Source organism: Nuphar pumila, chromosome 15 (genome assembly GCF_984573655.1).
Source record: "Nuphar pumila chromosome 15, dmNupPumi1.hap1.1, whole genome shotgun sequence".
Taxonomy (NCBI): domain Eukaryota; kingdom Viridiplantae; phylum Streptophyta; class Magnoliopsida; order Nymphaeales; family Nymphaeaceae; genus Nuphar; species Nuphar pumila.
Window position 1 is genome coordinate 64,445,910 of NC_143263.1, and position 14,138 is coordinate 64,460,047.

General features: G+C 39.0%; 1 protein-coding gene across 3 annotated transcripts in view; it reads right to left on the reverse strand.

The window, feature by feature from the left end:
* Positions 1–14,138, reverse strand: part of LOC149815466 (protein RER1B-like) — a 47,069-nt gene that overhangs the window by 5,300 nt on the left and 27,631 nt on the right. Inside the window, exons 2-4 of one of the 3 annotated variants that reach the window (XR_016428105.1) lie at positions 12,381–12,561; positions 12,129–12,298; positions 11,792–11,973 (exon numbers count right to left, since the gene is read on the reverse strand). Coding sequence is in view for 1 of the 3 variants with exons in the window: in XM_089990292.1 (XP_089846418.1) it covers positions 12,248–12,298; positions 12,381–12,561 (232 nt within the window). In the remaining 2 variants the exon portion in view is untranslated. Of the gene's footprint in view, positions 1–11,791; positions 11,974–12,045; positions 12,299–12,380; positions 12,562–14,138 lie in introns of those variants that run through there. The other 2 variants (XR_016428104.1, XM_089990292.1) reach the window with 2 other exon arrangements.

Below are 14,138 nucleotides of genomic sequence, written 5' to 3' on the forward strand. Positions count from 1 at the left end.
TAATTAGACGAATCATCTCAAGCATGTAGAAATTGTGATAAATATATTAATGAAACATACTTTCTTTACTAAGCGAAGTAAATGTAGCTTTGAACAAGAGAGTGTGTCTTATCTTAGACATATAGTAGAAATCCAAGGAGTGAGTGTCAATCTGAACAAGATTAAAGTCATGTCTAATTCGCTTACTCAGCACACCATCAAAGCCTTGAGAGGGTTCTTGGGTCATACGAGATACTATCGCCGTTTTATTCATCACTATGACATAATTACCTAACCTCTTACGACATTATTGAAAAAGAATTCTTGGGGATGGAATAGTAAGGCCGAGCAAACCTTCGAAAAGCTTAAGCAAGCTATGGTAGAGGCACCAATTCTTGCTTTGCTCAACTTTGATAAAGTATTTATCCTAGAGGTTGATGCTTGTGACATTGGGATTGGAGCCATCCTAATGCAAGAGAGACATCCATTGGCATACTTAAGTAAAACTCTTTCGGGTAAAAGCAAAGGCCTTTCTACTTATGAGAAGAAATTTCTTGCCATTGTGTTGGTTTTAAAGAAATGAAGACCCTACTTACTTGGGAAACATTTCTAAGAAACTAATTACATAACTAAGAAATAAGTACTAAAAAATATGAGATTAACATATAAAAGTAACTAAGAAATTGATTAAATAACTGGAAAACTAATTATATAATTGAAAAATATCAACCAATAAGCAATAAAATATCTCAAATAAGTACTAAAAAGTAATAGAATTTCTTCTTAATCTTCTTCTTGCAATAGAAAATCTCAAATAAGTACTAAAAAGTAATAGATCTTCTTCTTCTTCTTCTTGCCTCACGCCTCAGCCTGGTGCCTTGAGGCTCAGAGGGCCTCGCCTCAAGGCGAGGTCTACCTTTTGTCCTTCAAGGCACATTTTTAATAACATTGGGTATGACCTTTTAATAAATAGGATGAAGGAGCCTAATCAATCTCAGGCTTAATGGGTTTTGGAATTTGGTAAATTTTAAAAATACCTATAATTTCTCTAATTTAGCTATCTCAATCTCTTTTGTGGTTACTCTAAAATTATCTATATTTAACTTTAGGTAACTTTTAATATAGTTCATAATTTTGGTAGGATTTACCTAGTCTCTCTCTCTAACATCCCCACGACAGATAAGTTTTCCTAATCTCTCTCTTCCTCTATAATTTTCAATATGTTCTATAATTTTATTTTAGTAACTTTGTTATGATTTTCCTAATCTTTCTTGTGTGACAGGGGACATTGTTACAAATGTCTTGAAAATTAAAAAAATGGCACTGAAACTCAACAAACATCTATGTAATTTTTAAAACTTTTCTTAAACAAAATATTTTGCTGCACCAATGCCCCTCTTGCATCTTCGAGGAGAGGGAAGCTACTTCCATCATCTTTAAATAAGGTGAACTTCCATTAGCACTCAACAAAACTATAATCACTTTTTGCAATAAAGACTCTTTGTTCAGACATCACCTCAATTAACCTACAGACTTGGACGTCCAATACACAATACAAAATAGTTTTAGGTTCCTAACACTTTATCTGCCTCTCTCTCTCTCTCTCTCTCTCTCTCTATAACCTGCAACCGATCTCATGGCTTCCTTCAGTCCAACTCGATGAAAAATGACAATGTGGATGATCAACTATACAAGATTGGATGATACGGTCATGAACATTAACAAGGAAAGACAAGAACGGAAGGGTTTTGGAGTTGACCATATGTCCCAAAAGGTTGAGTATTAGGTGTTCTTATATTACTCTGTTGGATGGTTTGGTCGATTTTACCTTGGGGTTTTTAACAAAATCTAAAGCTAACGATTGGTTTGCATTTTACCTTGTGGTATCTATGAACAAGATTTGATCGACTTCTAAAAAAGGCTTTTTAGAGCAAATTATATGGTAAATGGTAGTGATATAGTTGTGTTTTGCTTATCGTCTCATTGACATGTATAGGACAGATTTTAGCATCGTGGTATGCATTTTGTGTTTTCTTTTGTTTGGTTTCCTTTTTTATATAAGCAATTACTTTCAACTATGGTACAACTCTTCCATGATTGATTTTGTAGTGAAATTGTTGTTGGGTTAAACCACCATGTTGGTGGTGGTTACCCACGATGTGGGTAACGCTTCCCCACATGAATGTGTTCCTTCCGTTAAACCTGAAATCAGAGGGAACGGTTACTCAACCGTTCCCATTTTGTGTTTATAAAAGGGTCTCATGAGCAACCCTTTTCAAGAGGCGCAATACAGAAATTACAAGAGGGGAAAAAGGTCGACTTACCGGTAGCATTCGGAGGCCTGCGCTCTTGGTGGCTGCATACCGGCTAAGTTGAAGGAAACCTCCTCTCCGACAAGCACAGCTTCTTCAATGGCCGCCTCAGGTACGCCCTGCGTGTTTCTGTTGTCTGTTTTTGCAGGGCCACCACTCCGATGTGGGAAGCCGATTTCGACTTCGTCGGAAGAAAAACCCCGCCGGTCCCACATTGGGTTATGGGCCCACACCCCGCTTCCGCCGCGGGGTGTGCTCTGGTTTTGACCAGAAACGCAGGTCACCGTGGGGTGACCCTGCTGCTGGTCACCGGCGCCTGTCGCCGGCACCAGCGACTGTCGCCGTTGGGCGACAGTATAATAATAATAATAATAAATACTTATCTCTGTTTTTTAGGGTTTTTTTTTCTATCGGCGAGGATCCCGCCGGCATCTTCTTCTTCATCCGCCATTAGGAGGCTGCGGGAGCTGTCGCCGGCGATTTTTTGAGTCGCCGGATTTCTGAAATCTTTTGCGGCATCGGTTTTTGGCCGGCGGATGGATGCTTTCGTCGGAGAAGGGCGCCATCAGATGGCGGCGTTGGTCGCCGGCGGATGGCGGCGGCGGTCGCCGACGGACGGCAGCATTGATCGCCGGCAGGCGCCGACGTTGGTTGCCGGCAGGCGGCGGCAACACCCTGCAACAAATGAAAAGGGTCGAATTAGGGTTTTCTGAACCCTAATTCGATCTTATCATTTTTGTTTTGTTTTTCGGGTCGGGTTCATTTTTTGAACCGGACCCGCCCACCCGAATCCGATCCATAAGGTGACCCGGATCGGATCAGGGATTCGGGTGGGGACCCGCTCGGGTCCGACCCGGATAAGGTAAACCCCGGGTCAGACCTGGATCCAGCGGTTACCGGGTCTGACCCGTATCCGGTCATTACCGGGTTTGACCCGGATCCAATCCGAGTCGGGTTAGACCCGGATCCGTTTTGTACCGGGTCCAACCCGGATTCGATTACAACCGGGTCCGACCCGGATCCGGTCTTTACCGGGTCTGACCCGGATCCAGTAATACCAGGTCCGACCCGGATCCGGTCTTTATTGGGTCTGACCCGGATCCAGTAGTACCGGGTCTGACCCGGATCCGGTCAGTATCGGGTCTGACCCGGATCCGGTCAGTACCGGGTCTGACCCGGATCCAGTTGTAATCAGGTCCGACCTGGATCCGGATAACCCCGGGTCTGACCCGGATCCAGTTAGCAGTCGGGTCTGACCCGAATCCAGAAGGGTCCAGGCACTATTTGGCCTGAACCGGATCAGGGACTGATTCAGTCCCCTTCCGGGACCGGTTCGGAGCCGGTTTTGGCCGGTTCCTTCCAGTTTCTCACCGGTTCCGAGATGCTAAGACCTTGTTTTCTTAAATATAAGAAAATACAGGGGTTTTGGCATACGGTTATAGGGTTTTAATGAACTTTTGTTCATATTTGACCCAGTTCATAAGGTTCAGAACCAGTTCGGACCCTTGGATGACCGGTTCGGGGCTGTTTCAGACCGGTTCATAGTGCTTTAAGACCGGTTCGTGATACATATGACTGGTTCATTCAGTTTAGGAACCATTTCAAGAGTCATATGTCTGGTCCATTCGGTTTACGTACCATTTTAAGATATAATTTTGCATATTAGCATTAAGGATAGTTAGATGAATCAGTGTTTTCATGTCACTTAAGTGACTGAATACACGTGAGTCATAAATGAATTTTATACTATCATACAGTTCCTAAGCCGATATGCACATTGTACTTATATTCATGAAACGATAGACGACCCAAAGGTAGTTTTATCGTGTTTGGAATTTAAGTAGGGCAGAATAAGGTAAATGTGTCGAGATACATCACACATGTGTATCCAAAGGTACCTTGTGTTGATGGTCTATCTTCACAAGAACCTTAGTTTTATCGAATATGGTCGGTAGGCGAAGTGGTTTCGCGTGTCGGTGCTCTTATCAAAGTAGGACTCTGATGACCCCCTTCACTCGCTTGGAAAGAAGCATATCAAGGGCCTTTATTATTTTGCTTTTTCCACTAAAGTTTTAGTCTCATATGAATGCTTCCTGATACGTGTCTTTTGTCATGCAGTTTCTAGTTTTGTGATTTTAGATGGCTCTAGCTCAATACCTTTTCTAGATGGATCTAATTTTAGTGATTGGAAAGAAACCGTTTTATTTGCATTAGGGTATATGGATCTAGATCTGGCCCTAAGGATAGATGAACCCGCTGCCCTCACTGATCAGAGTACTGCTGATCAAAAGATTGCTTTTGAGAAGTGGGAGCGCTCGAATAGACTTAGCTTGTTGCTTTTGCAATCTAAAGTAGCTAAGAATATTCGAAGTGCTATCCCACAATGCAGAACAGTGAGGAAATTCATGAATGCCATTGAGGCACAATTTGTGAGTTCAAACAAGGCCAGATTCAGTACCCTGATGTCAAAACCGATATCTATGAAATATACTAGAGAGGGAAACATTCGCCAGCATATTTTGGAGATGAGAAACATAGCGTCTCAGCTGAATGACATGAAGCTCACCATCTCTGATTCTTTCCTAGTGCATTTAGTCCTAACATCCTTACCCTTGGAATACAGACCTTTCAAAATCTCGTACAACACACATAATGATGAATGGACATTTAATGAACTCATGTCCAAGTGTGTTGAAGAAGAAGAGAGAATGAAAGGTGAGAATGTGCAAAGTGCACATATGGCTTCTCATACGTCCAAGGTAGGACCAAGGAAGAATGCATTTAAGAGAAATGCTAGGAAGAAGCCAACTGGGGATAAGTCATCCCAAGATAAGCAGTCCAACTCTGCTCACATAAAGTGCTTCTTTTGCAAGAAGAAGGGACAAATAAAGGCAGATTGCATAAAGTACAAGAAGTGGTTGGAAAATAGAGGTAATTTGTCATTTGTTTCTCATGAATGTAATTTATTATAAATTCCTGAAAATAGCTGGTGGATTGATTCTGGTGCTACTATTCATATTTTCAACTGTCTACAGCTGTTCATGAGCAGAAGGGAACCAACAATGCATGAGAAAAGCATCTATTCGGGAAACAAGATGTGTTCACATGTGAAGGGTGTTGGAACCTGCAGGATTACTCTGGATACGGGCGTAGTTTTAGATCTTCATGATGTCTTTTATATTCCATCGTATAGTAGAAACTTAATTTCAATTTCAAAGTTGGATAAATTTGGATATTATTTTAAGTTTGAAAATTCCAAATTGTTCATATTCAGAAATTCAATTGAAATTGGTTCTGCATCTGTTTATGATGGTTTATATAGATTGAATGTGAAAATCCAAACTCAGGAGTCTTTGACTTCTGAATGCGCATTGGTTGGAAATAAACGTAGCATGACAGATAATAAATCTTACATGCTTTGGCATCGAAGGTTGGGTCATATCTCTGAAAAGAGAATAAAGAGACTGGTAAATGAAGGGATCTTGCAATCTCTAGATTTTACTGACAATGACCCATGTGTTGATTGCATAAAGGCTAAACATACAAACACATATAAAGAGGGTGTCAAACGTAGTAGTGAGATATTAGAAATAGTCCATACGGATGTATGTGGACCATTTTCTCCCTGTTACACAGGCGAAAAATATTTCGTCACCTTTATTGATGACTATTCTCGGTATATGTATCTCTACTTGATTTTCGAAAAATCTGATGTTTTTCAGATGTTTAAGGAATTTAAGAAAGAAGTAGAGAAACAAACCGATAAGGTTATTAAAATAGTCAGGTCTGATAGAGGTGGCGAATATTATGGTAGATTTACTGAGATGGGGCAAAGGAAAGGACCATTAGCGCGATTTCTTAAAGAGGAAGGCATTGTGCCTCAATATACCATGCCTGGTAGTGCCTATCAGAATGGTGTAGCTGAAAGGAGAAATCGTATGCTTAAAGAAATGGTCAGGGCTATGTTGAACTATTCAACACTTCCCATAAAGTTGTGGGGTGAAGCCTTAAGGACAGCTGTGCATATTTTGAATAAGGTTCCTACGAAATTTGTGCCTAAAACTCCTTACGAGCTGTGGACAGGTAGGAAATCATCACTGTCTTATATGCACATATGGGGATGTCCTGCAGAGGCTAAACTGTATAACCCCCACATTAAAGCCTTTGATCCAAGAACAACTAGTGGATATTTCATTGGTTATCCAGAAAGATCAAAAGGGTACATATTTTATTGCCCATCTCACTCACCACAGATTGTTGAAACGGATAAGGCTAAATTCCTAGAAGATGGTTCAGTAGGATTAAGTGCACTTCAAAGCATTGGTTTTGAGGAAATACAGGATCCAGTTTCATCACCTGTTAAGGAAAACATTGAAAGATACCACATTGTTATTCCTAATGATGGTGTCGTTGATCATGCGATTGTTAATGCACAAATCCAAAGTGAACCTATTGTGGACAATGCGGAAGAGCACGAGCAGGATGATCAGGTTTCATCTGAGCCTGAGGAACGACCTGTTTGGAGATCCACAAGGATTAGGTGATCTGTCATACATCCTGATTATGTAGTGTACCTTCAGGAGCCTGATAATTTTATAGATGTGGATGATGACCCGTTGACTTTTATGGAAGCTGTTGAAAGCAAACAATCTTTGCACTGGATTGAAGCCATGAAAGAAGAGTTAGACTCTATGGCTAAAAATCAAGTGTGGAATCTTGTCACGCTACCTAAAGGAGTAAAGCCCATAGGGTGTAAATGGGTCTTTAAGACCAAGAAAGACTCCAAAGGTAACATAGAGAGACATAAAGCAAGATTGGTTGCTAAAGGATTCACCCAGATGGAGGGCATTGACTATAATGAGACATTTTCTCCTGTCTCAACTAAGGAGTCAATGAGGATTATTCTGGCCCTCGTAGCTCATTATGACTTAGAGCTACATCAGATGGATGTGAAAACAGTGTTCCTCAACGGGGATCTGAATGAAGAGGTATACATGGAACAACCTCTTGGTTTCTCTGAAAATGATCGTTTGGTTTGTAAGCTTAACAAATCAATATATGGACTTAAACAGGCCTCCCGACAATGGTATATTAAATTTTCCCAAGTCATTGTGACTTTCGGGTTTACAAAAAACATTATTGATCAATGTATATACCTTAAGGAAAGTGGGAGTAAGTTCATTATATTGATGTTGTATGTGGATGACATCTTACTTGCAACCAACGATATGAAGTTACTTTCAGAGACAAAACAGTTTCTTGCATCACATTTTGATATGAAAGATATGGGTGAGGCTGCTTATGTTCTTGGCATTGAGATTCGTCGAGACCGAGCAAAAGGGTTTCTAGACCTCTCCCAAAGATCCTATATAGAAAAGGTGTTAAAGCGATATGGGATGGAGAATTGTTCTCTTACTTCTACACCCATATCAAAAGGTGACAAGCTGAGCGTAAAGGATTGTCCACAGAACGATATTGACAAAGCACAGATGAGTGCTTATCCATATGCATCAGTTGTTGGCAGCTTGCAGTATGCGCAGACATGTTCTCGACCAGATATTTCTTTTGCAGTAGGGGTACTTGGCAGATTTCAGTCTAATCCAGGTTTACCCCATTGGAAGCCTGCCAAGAAAGTCTTGTGGTACTTGCAAGGGACAAAAGACTATATGTTAACGTATCATAAAGTTGATCACCTCGAGGTCATTGGCTACTCAGATGCGGATTTAGGAGGATGCCTTGATAGTAGAAAGTCTACTACTGGGTACGTCTTCTTACTTGCTGGGGGAGCGATCTCTTGGAGGAGTGGAAAGCAGACGACCACTGCTGCCCACACCATGGAGGCAGAATTCATTGCATTGTACGAGACTACTTCGCAGGCTATATGGTTAAAGAACTTCATATCACAGTTAATGGTGGTCGATTCCATTGGGAAGCCACTGAAGGTCTACTGTGATAATAAAGTTGCGGTGTCCTTTTCAAAGAACAACAAAAGTACTACGTAATGCAAGCATATGGAATTGAAGTATTTTGTTGTTAAAGAAAGGACGGAGAATCATTTAGTGCATATTGTCAATATTGGTACCAAAGAGATGATCGCTGATCCTCTTACTAAAGAGCTAGCACCGGGATTATATTCCGAACATGTAATGAGGATGGGATTGTTAAACTCTTTTTGACATATGCATATAAATAAAGTGATCACTTTCAGTCTTTTGATTCTCATTATGGTTGTTGTTAATCTCATAAGGATTAGAGATTCAACTAAGGACCTTTAGAATAGAATATAAAGGTCATTCTATTCATCAAGTTATTCCCATAAGGTTTTCTGATTAAAGGGTTTATCGTCAGAACAAGTGGGAGAATGTTGGGTTAAACCACCACGTTGGTGGTGGTTACCCACGATGTGGGTAACGCTTCCCCACATGAATGTGTTCCTTCCGTTAAACCTGAAATCAGAGGGAACGGTTACTCAATCGTTCCCCTTTTGTGTTTATAAAAGGGTCTCATGAGCAACCCTTTTCAAGAGGCGCAATACAGAAATTACAAGAGGGGGAAAAGGTCGACTTACCGGTAGCATTCGGAGGCCTGCGCTCTTGGTGGCTGCATACCGGCTAAGTTGAAGGAAACCTCCTCTCCGGCAAGCACAGCTCCTTCAATGGCCGCCTCAGGTACGCCCTGCGTGTTTCTGTTGTCTGTTTTTGCAGGGCCACCACTCCAATGTGGGAAGCTGATTTCGACTTCGCCGGAAGAAAAACCCCGCCGGTCCCACAATTGCATCTTTTACAATGTTTTTATGAAATGCATAGCTTGCAAATTTCGTGAACTTTTTATAGATGACGCATTCTTTGGGTAGTGTGTTTGTAGTTGGTTTTCTACAGTGAGTATATCTTTCTCTGTAGGATCTACACTTGCTTTTCAAACTTTTAATGCTCTTAGAATTTTTCAGAAGATTTTCTGTTATCTCTCTCTCAAAAAAAGATTTTTTCAAAAGATATTATTTGTTTGTGTTGGGTTAGTTTATTTGTATTGTTTATTCTCATACATTTCAACTTTTTCTACTCTTAATTGTGTTTTTCTTTTCCTCTATATAGGTTGTTTCTGTTGGCTGTATCTTCTATTATTTGTCGCTTTTTTTAGCATATATCTGCAGGTCGAAAATGAAAAAGTTTGCTATTCGTTTGTCTCAAGAAGGTGACAAAACAGGTATTTTTCTCTTCTGATATATATATTTTGGTGTTTCTTTTGGTGCCTTATAACTTTTGATGGATTTCTATTCATACCTAGGTATTGTTGGTATGTTATAATTCTTTTTATATATATTTTATATTTGCTATCACGGATTGTTATTGGAAAATATATATGTTGTTGGAAGTAGTTATGATTATGTTTCTAAAAAGCTAAAAATAGGTGAATAGAAATATTTTATATTTTTATGTTGATTGTATATATAATATATAGTTTTATGTGCCAACATTATTGTGGTGATTGCAAGATCTATTCATTCATATCATGTTAAATCAATGCACATGTATATAATCATCGGAGAATATGTTGTTGGGAGTAGTTCTAGTATTGTTTCTAAAGAGCTAAAAATAGATCAATAAAATTATTTTATATGTTTACGTTGAGTGTATATATAATATATAGTTTTATGTGTGCCAACATTATTATGATGATTGGAAGATCTATTCATTTCGTATCCGGTTAAATTAATGCATATAATTATATAGTCTCATTTCAATCTGATTATTCATAGGATCTATAGTTGCAAAGCACATTGGTGGTTGTAACTTTGATTCGTCTCAAATGGAAACATAGATAGGTGGGTTGTCATGTTTGGTATTATTTTCTTAATTTTATGTACATTAACATTGTTGTGATGTTTGCAAGATGTATTTGTTCCATGTTAAATCAATTAATATATGTATATAGTTTCATTTTTTAAATTCTACCTTGCTGCAGTCAATAGGCTTGAAGAAGAGAGAATTGTGCATTGCAGGTTATTTCTATATTTTTTTTGACAATGCTTTCCCATCAACAAGTGGTGCTGGGAGCCCTCAACTTCCGATGGAGGATGTTTTTTCTGTTTACTTTAATTTTACTTTTGTGGATAGTGAGTCTGGAATACAGCTCTCTTGACTAAATTAACTCTTAATTATAAATTTCTATCTATTTTGATGGTTTCTTGAATTTGCTGCTCATATGATTTTTATTGTAATTGAATACAATTCAGTAACAAAAGTAGTTTGTTCATCTAGACGTACCTGAATCTTATTTAATTTTCTTTGACCAAATTGATTGAATAAGGTTTTGACATGTGTCAGGGCAAGATTTGGGCACAAGAAAAAAAGTATATTTCTTTTTATTTTTATATATATTTTTATTTTTAAGAAAGCTGTGCACTTAAGGGCAAAATGATGATGCAATTGAAATATACCATTTGGGACCCTAGAAAAGATCAGAACGGGATCCCAATGGAATTTTGATCTAATCTGGTCCAAACTCATTGCTGCAAGTTGTTTGATCTAATCTGGTCCCTAAAAGGTGCGACAACTCTGTCCTGGACACAGCAGCCCCCGAACATCTAGGGTGTCAAATGCCACCTAGCAATGGAATTTTAGGTCTTGCATGTTCCATCCAAAATGGTAGAGAGCTTCCCTTCACCGTCCAGCCGGATTTCTTACAATGGACCTGACCTTGTCTAAAAGTTCTTGGGAGTTTTACAAACTTACCTTACAAGAACATTCCTCAAAGAGAGGAGAAAGAAACAGAACCTACACATTTCAATTCCACACATGCCCAAACGCTCAAATTTTGAACCTAGGAAAACTGACACACACAAGAAACCTGACTATACTTCCTGCTAATTTGTTTGTGTATAGCTCAGAGGATAGAACGTGTGTCAAGGTTTTAGTTTCTCCTGTTGAAGCTGCTACACACATAGCGGACGGCAGGAAAGGTGGCTTTGTTAGAAATTCAGAGGGAAAAATATAGAGGCAATATGTTCTAATCAGTGTTATTAAAAACGTGCCTTGAGGTGCAAAAAGCATGCCTCAAGGTACCAGCCTGAGGTGTGAAAAAAAAAAACGAAGAAAGAAAATAGAAGAAAAGAGTTTTCCAGTTATTTAATTAGTTTCTTTATGTTAATCTCATATGTTTTAACTTTTACAGGTTAATCTCATATTTTTTAGTACTTATTTAAAATTTTCTATTGCTTATTGATTATTGCTTTATAGGACATTATATTTTTCAATTATGTAATCAGTTTCTTAGTTCCTTTTATATGTTAATCTCATATTTTTAGTACTTATTTGAGATTTTCTATTTCTTATTGATTGTTACTTCATCAATAAAGCATTTTTTTATTTATTTGTATTTTTAGATATTTTTATATATATTTTTTTTTTAATTTTCAATTTTTTTTTAGGCTTACGCTTTATGCCTCGCCTCAGTTTTTTGTGGAGCGCCTCGCTAGGCCTCAACGCTTTTCATAACACTGGTTCTAATACTTTGATATTGGAAGAGCAGCCTGGAATCACATAAATACCAAAATAGCATGGATTCACATCTCGCAATTGCCTATGCTTACAAAATTCAACACCTCAATTCAACCATCAACACACCAAAACTAGGGATGCAAACGGATTTGATCTGGATCAGTTAAAATCATGAAATGCTCATGCTGGATGTCATAAAAAACGCAGTCAGATTCTCCTGATACTAGGCATCATACAAAAAGACATCATGATCGTAGAGTGAAAAGCTATAGTAAACCAACGGTTAAAGAAATACAACATTTAAAATGAATCACTATGGACAGAAAGATCAGTCCCATACTTATCATATGGATGAATAAGAGGACAAACAGAAGAGACTGCAACCGAGCATTTAAACAAAAGCTTCCAAATGTTGCACAGTCTATTGTGTGGTTTCCTAGTTCTACGTGCATACAGTAATCAATCCCCTGATGATCCTGCGCTACTAGAAGACTTCTTCCCAGTGTACCTCTGTTGAACAAACAAAATGTAAGAACCCTCTTAAAATTAATTACAATATGATGCCAATTAAATAGGTGTTTCCAAAGCTCACCTGTTTTCCAATGCTAAATGGAACATACTTGTACTTGATCATGTGTAGAATCTGACGCTTCATGGTCAGGACAAAGAGCACTATCCAGTAAATCAGTAATATAGGCCAGAATACTGGAACATCGAATACTGAAAAGAAAGTCATAACAAAAGCAATACAGAATGCTTTAGTTATGGAGTACCTGAAAACAGAGAATAAACTATCAGACAACTCCAACATGCACTTTCCTGTCATTGTCCTACATAAATTTCTGTTGAGTGGTGGATCAAAGAAAATAGACTGTGTCAGCTTTTGTTTGTTTGAAAACACTTGCTACCAATTAGTGACAATCCGTGAGCAAGATCTTCATAACGGATGCTTTACTGGCCCACAAGGGCTCTGCACACCTCGCTAGGTGGGTCAGCTTAAGGCTTTCAGGTTGAAGGTTGAGAGTTTGATATCCAGGGTGTGTACACCCTTTGCCCCAAGGCCAAGCCAAATGGGAAACTATTCCTGGTGGGGAAAATACTTGTGAAGTTTTATACTGCAGACACTGACCAACTCAGGCCCACGGTGAACATGGCACCACTCGGCCCATTACGGGATGTCCGAACTATAGCAGTGGTTTCGCTATGTAAAAAAATAAAAAAAGATGCTTTACAATTGGAACAGAAATTTAAGCTTAAAGATGACAGATGCATCTAGAAAAGAAATAATAGAAAAGAAACGGACAAAAGGCACTAAAACGACAGCTCCCAAAGCTCCAGGATGTAAGGAACCAAAAAGTAGACTGACACATTGGAACTTTCAACATGGTAGATTATTTAATAAGGGTCAGATGACAAGTCAAATATGTTTTGCAAAAAAAGGCGGTGCAGCAAGCATTCAAGACAACTTTTTCCATAACTGCAGATTCAGTAGTCTGTCATGTCCGTGTTATGAGTGAAACTTTCCAGTAACCATTTTCTACAGCACTCACATTTCAGTTAGAGTTCACATTGGTATGCAGAATCACTGCATGGTGGGCATGCAGAGACCTGCCTGACAGCCATCCATCTTGGCATTTCTCCAGATGGGTGTGGTGCCCATCTCGAGAAATGCCAAGATGGATGGCCAGCAGTAGTGGGGCTGCATGACGCTGCATAAAAAATGACCTCTTTCAGTTATCAAATAAAAAAATTAGGATTGCTGATAACTGGGCTTCAAAAGCTGGTCCTTTAAAGATATTTAGTTTAGGCAAATGTGTCACACTAACACGACGTAATAGGACTCTACATAGAAATTAATATGACAAGAATGATCTAGTGGAGCCAATCCTAGATGTTTGAGGATCTTCAAAAGATGAGTTTCACATTCAGTAAAGTAAACCCAGGGCCACTGGGTTTTTGGGTTGCAAAAGTCCAAAGACCACACTTTGCTGGGGTAGGCTTGTTTGAACTAAAAATGAGGTCTATTATCAAAAGTCCACGTTGTGGGTCCTGGTTTGCTGCCCAATGTAGATAAGGATGTCAATGAACCAGATTTTATCCGAAATCCGACCGAATTCGATTCTGTTTAGTTGCATTTGGTAAGACAAAACAGTATCCGATTATAATCGGATGCAGATATGGTTTTGATTTTTTGCTACCCAATCCAAGGAATATCTGAGTTTGATGGATATCCGAATCTGTCTACATGTAAAAAGCGGATCTGATATGAGTTTGTCACCATCCGAATCTGAATCCTAATTCGAATCGATTTAGCCAACATCCGATTGGTCGAATATGGTATTGGCCATAT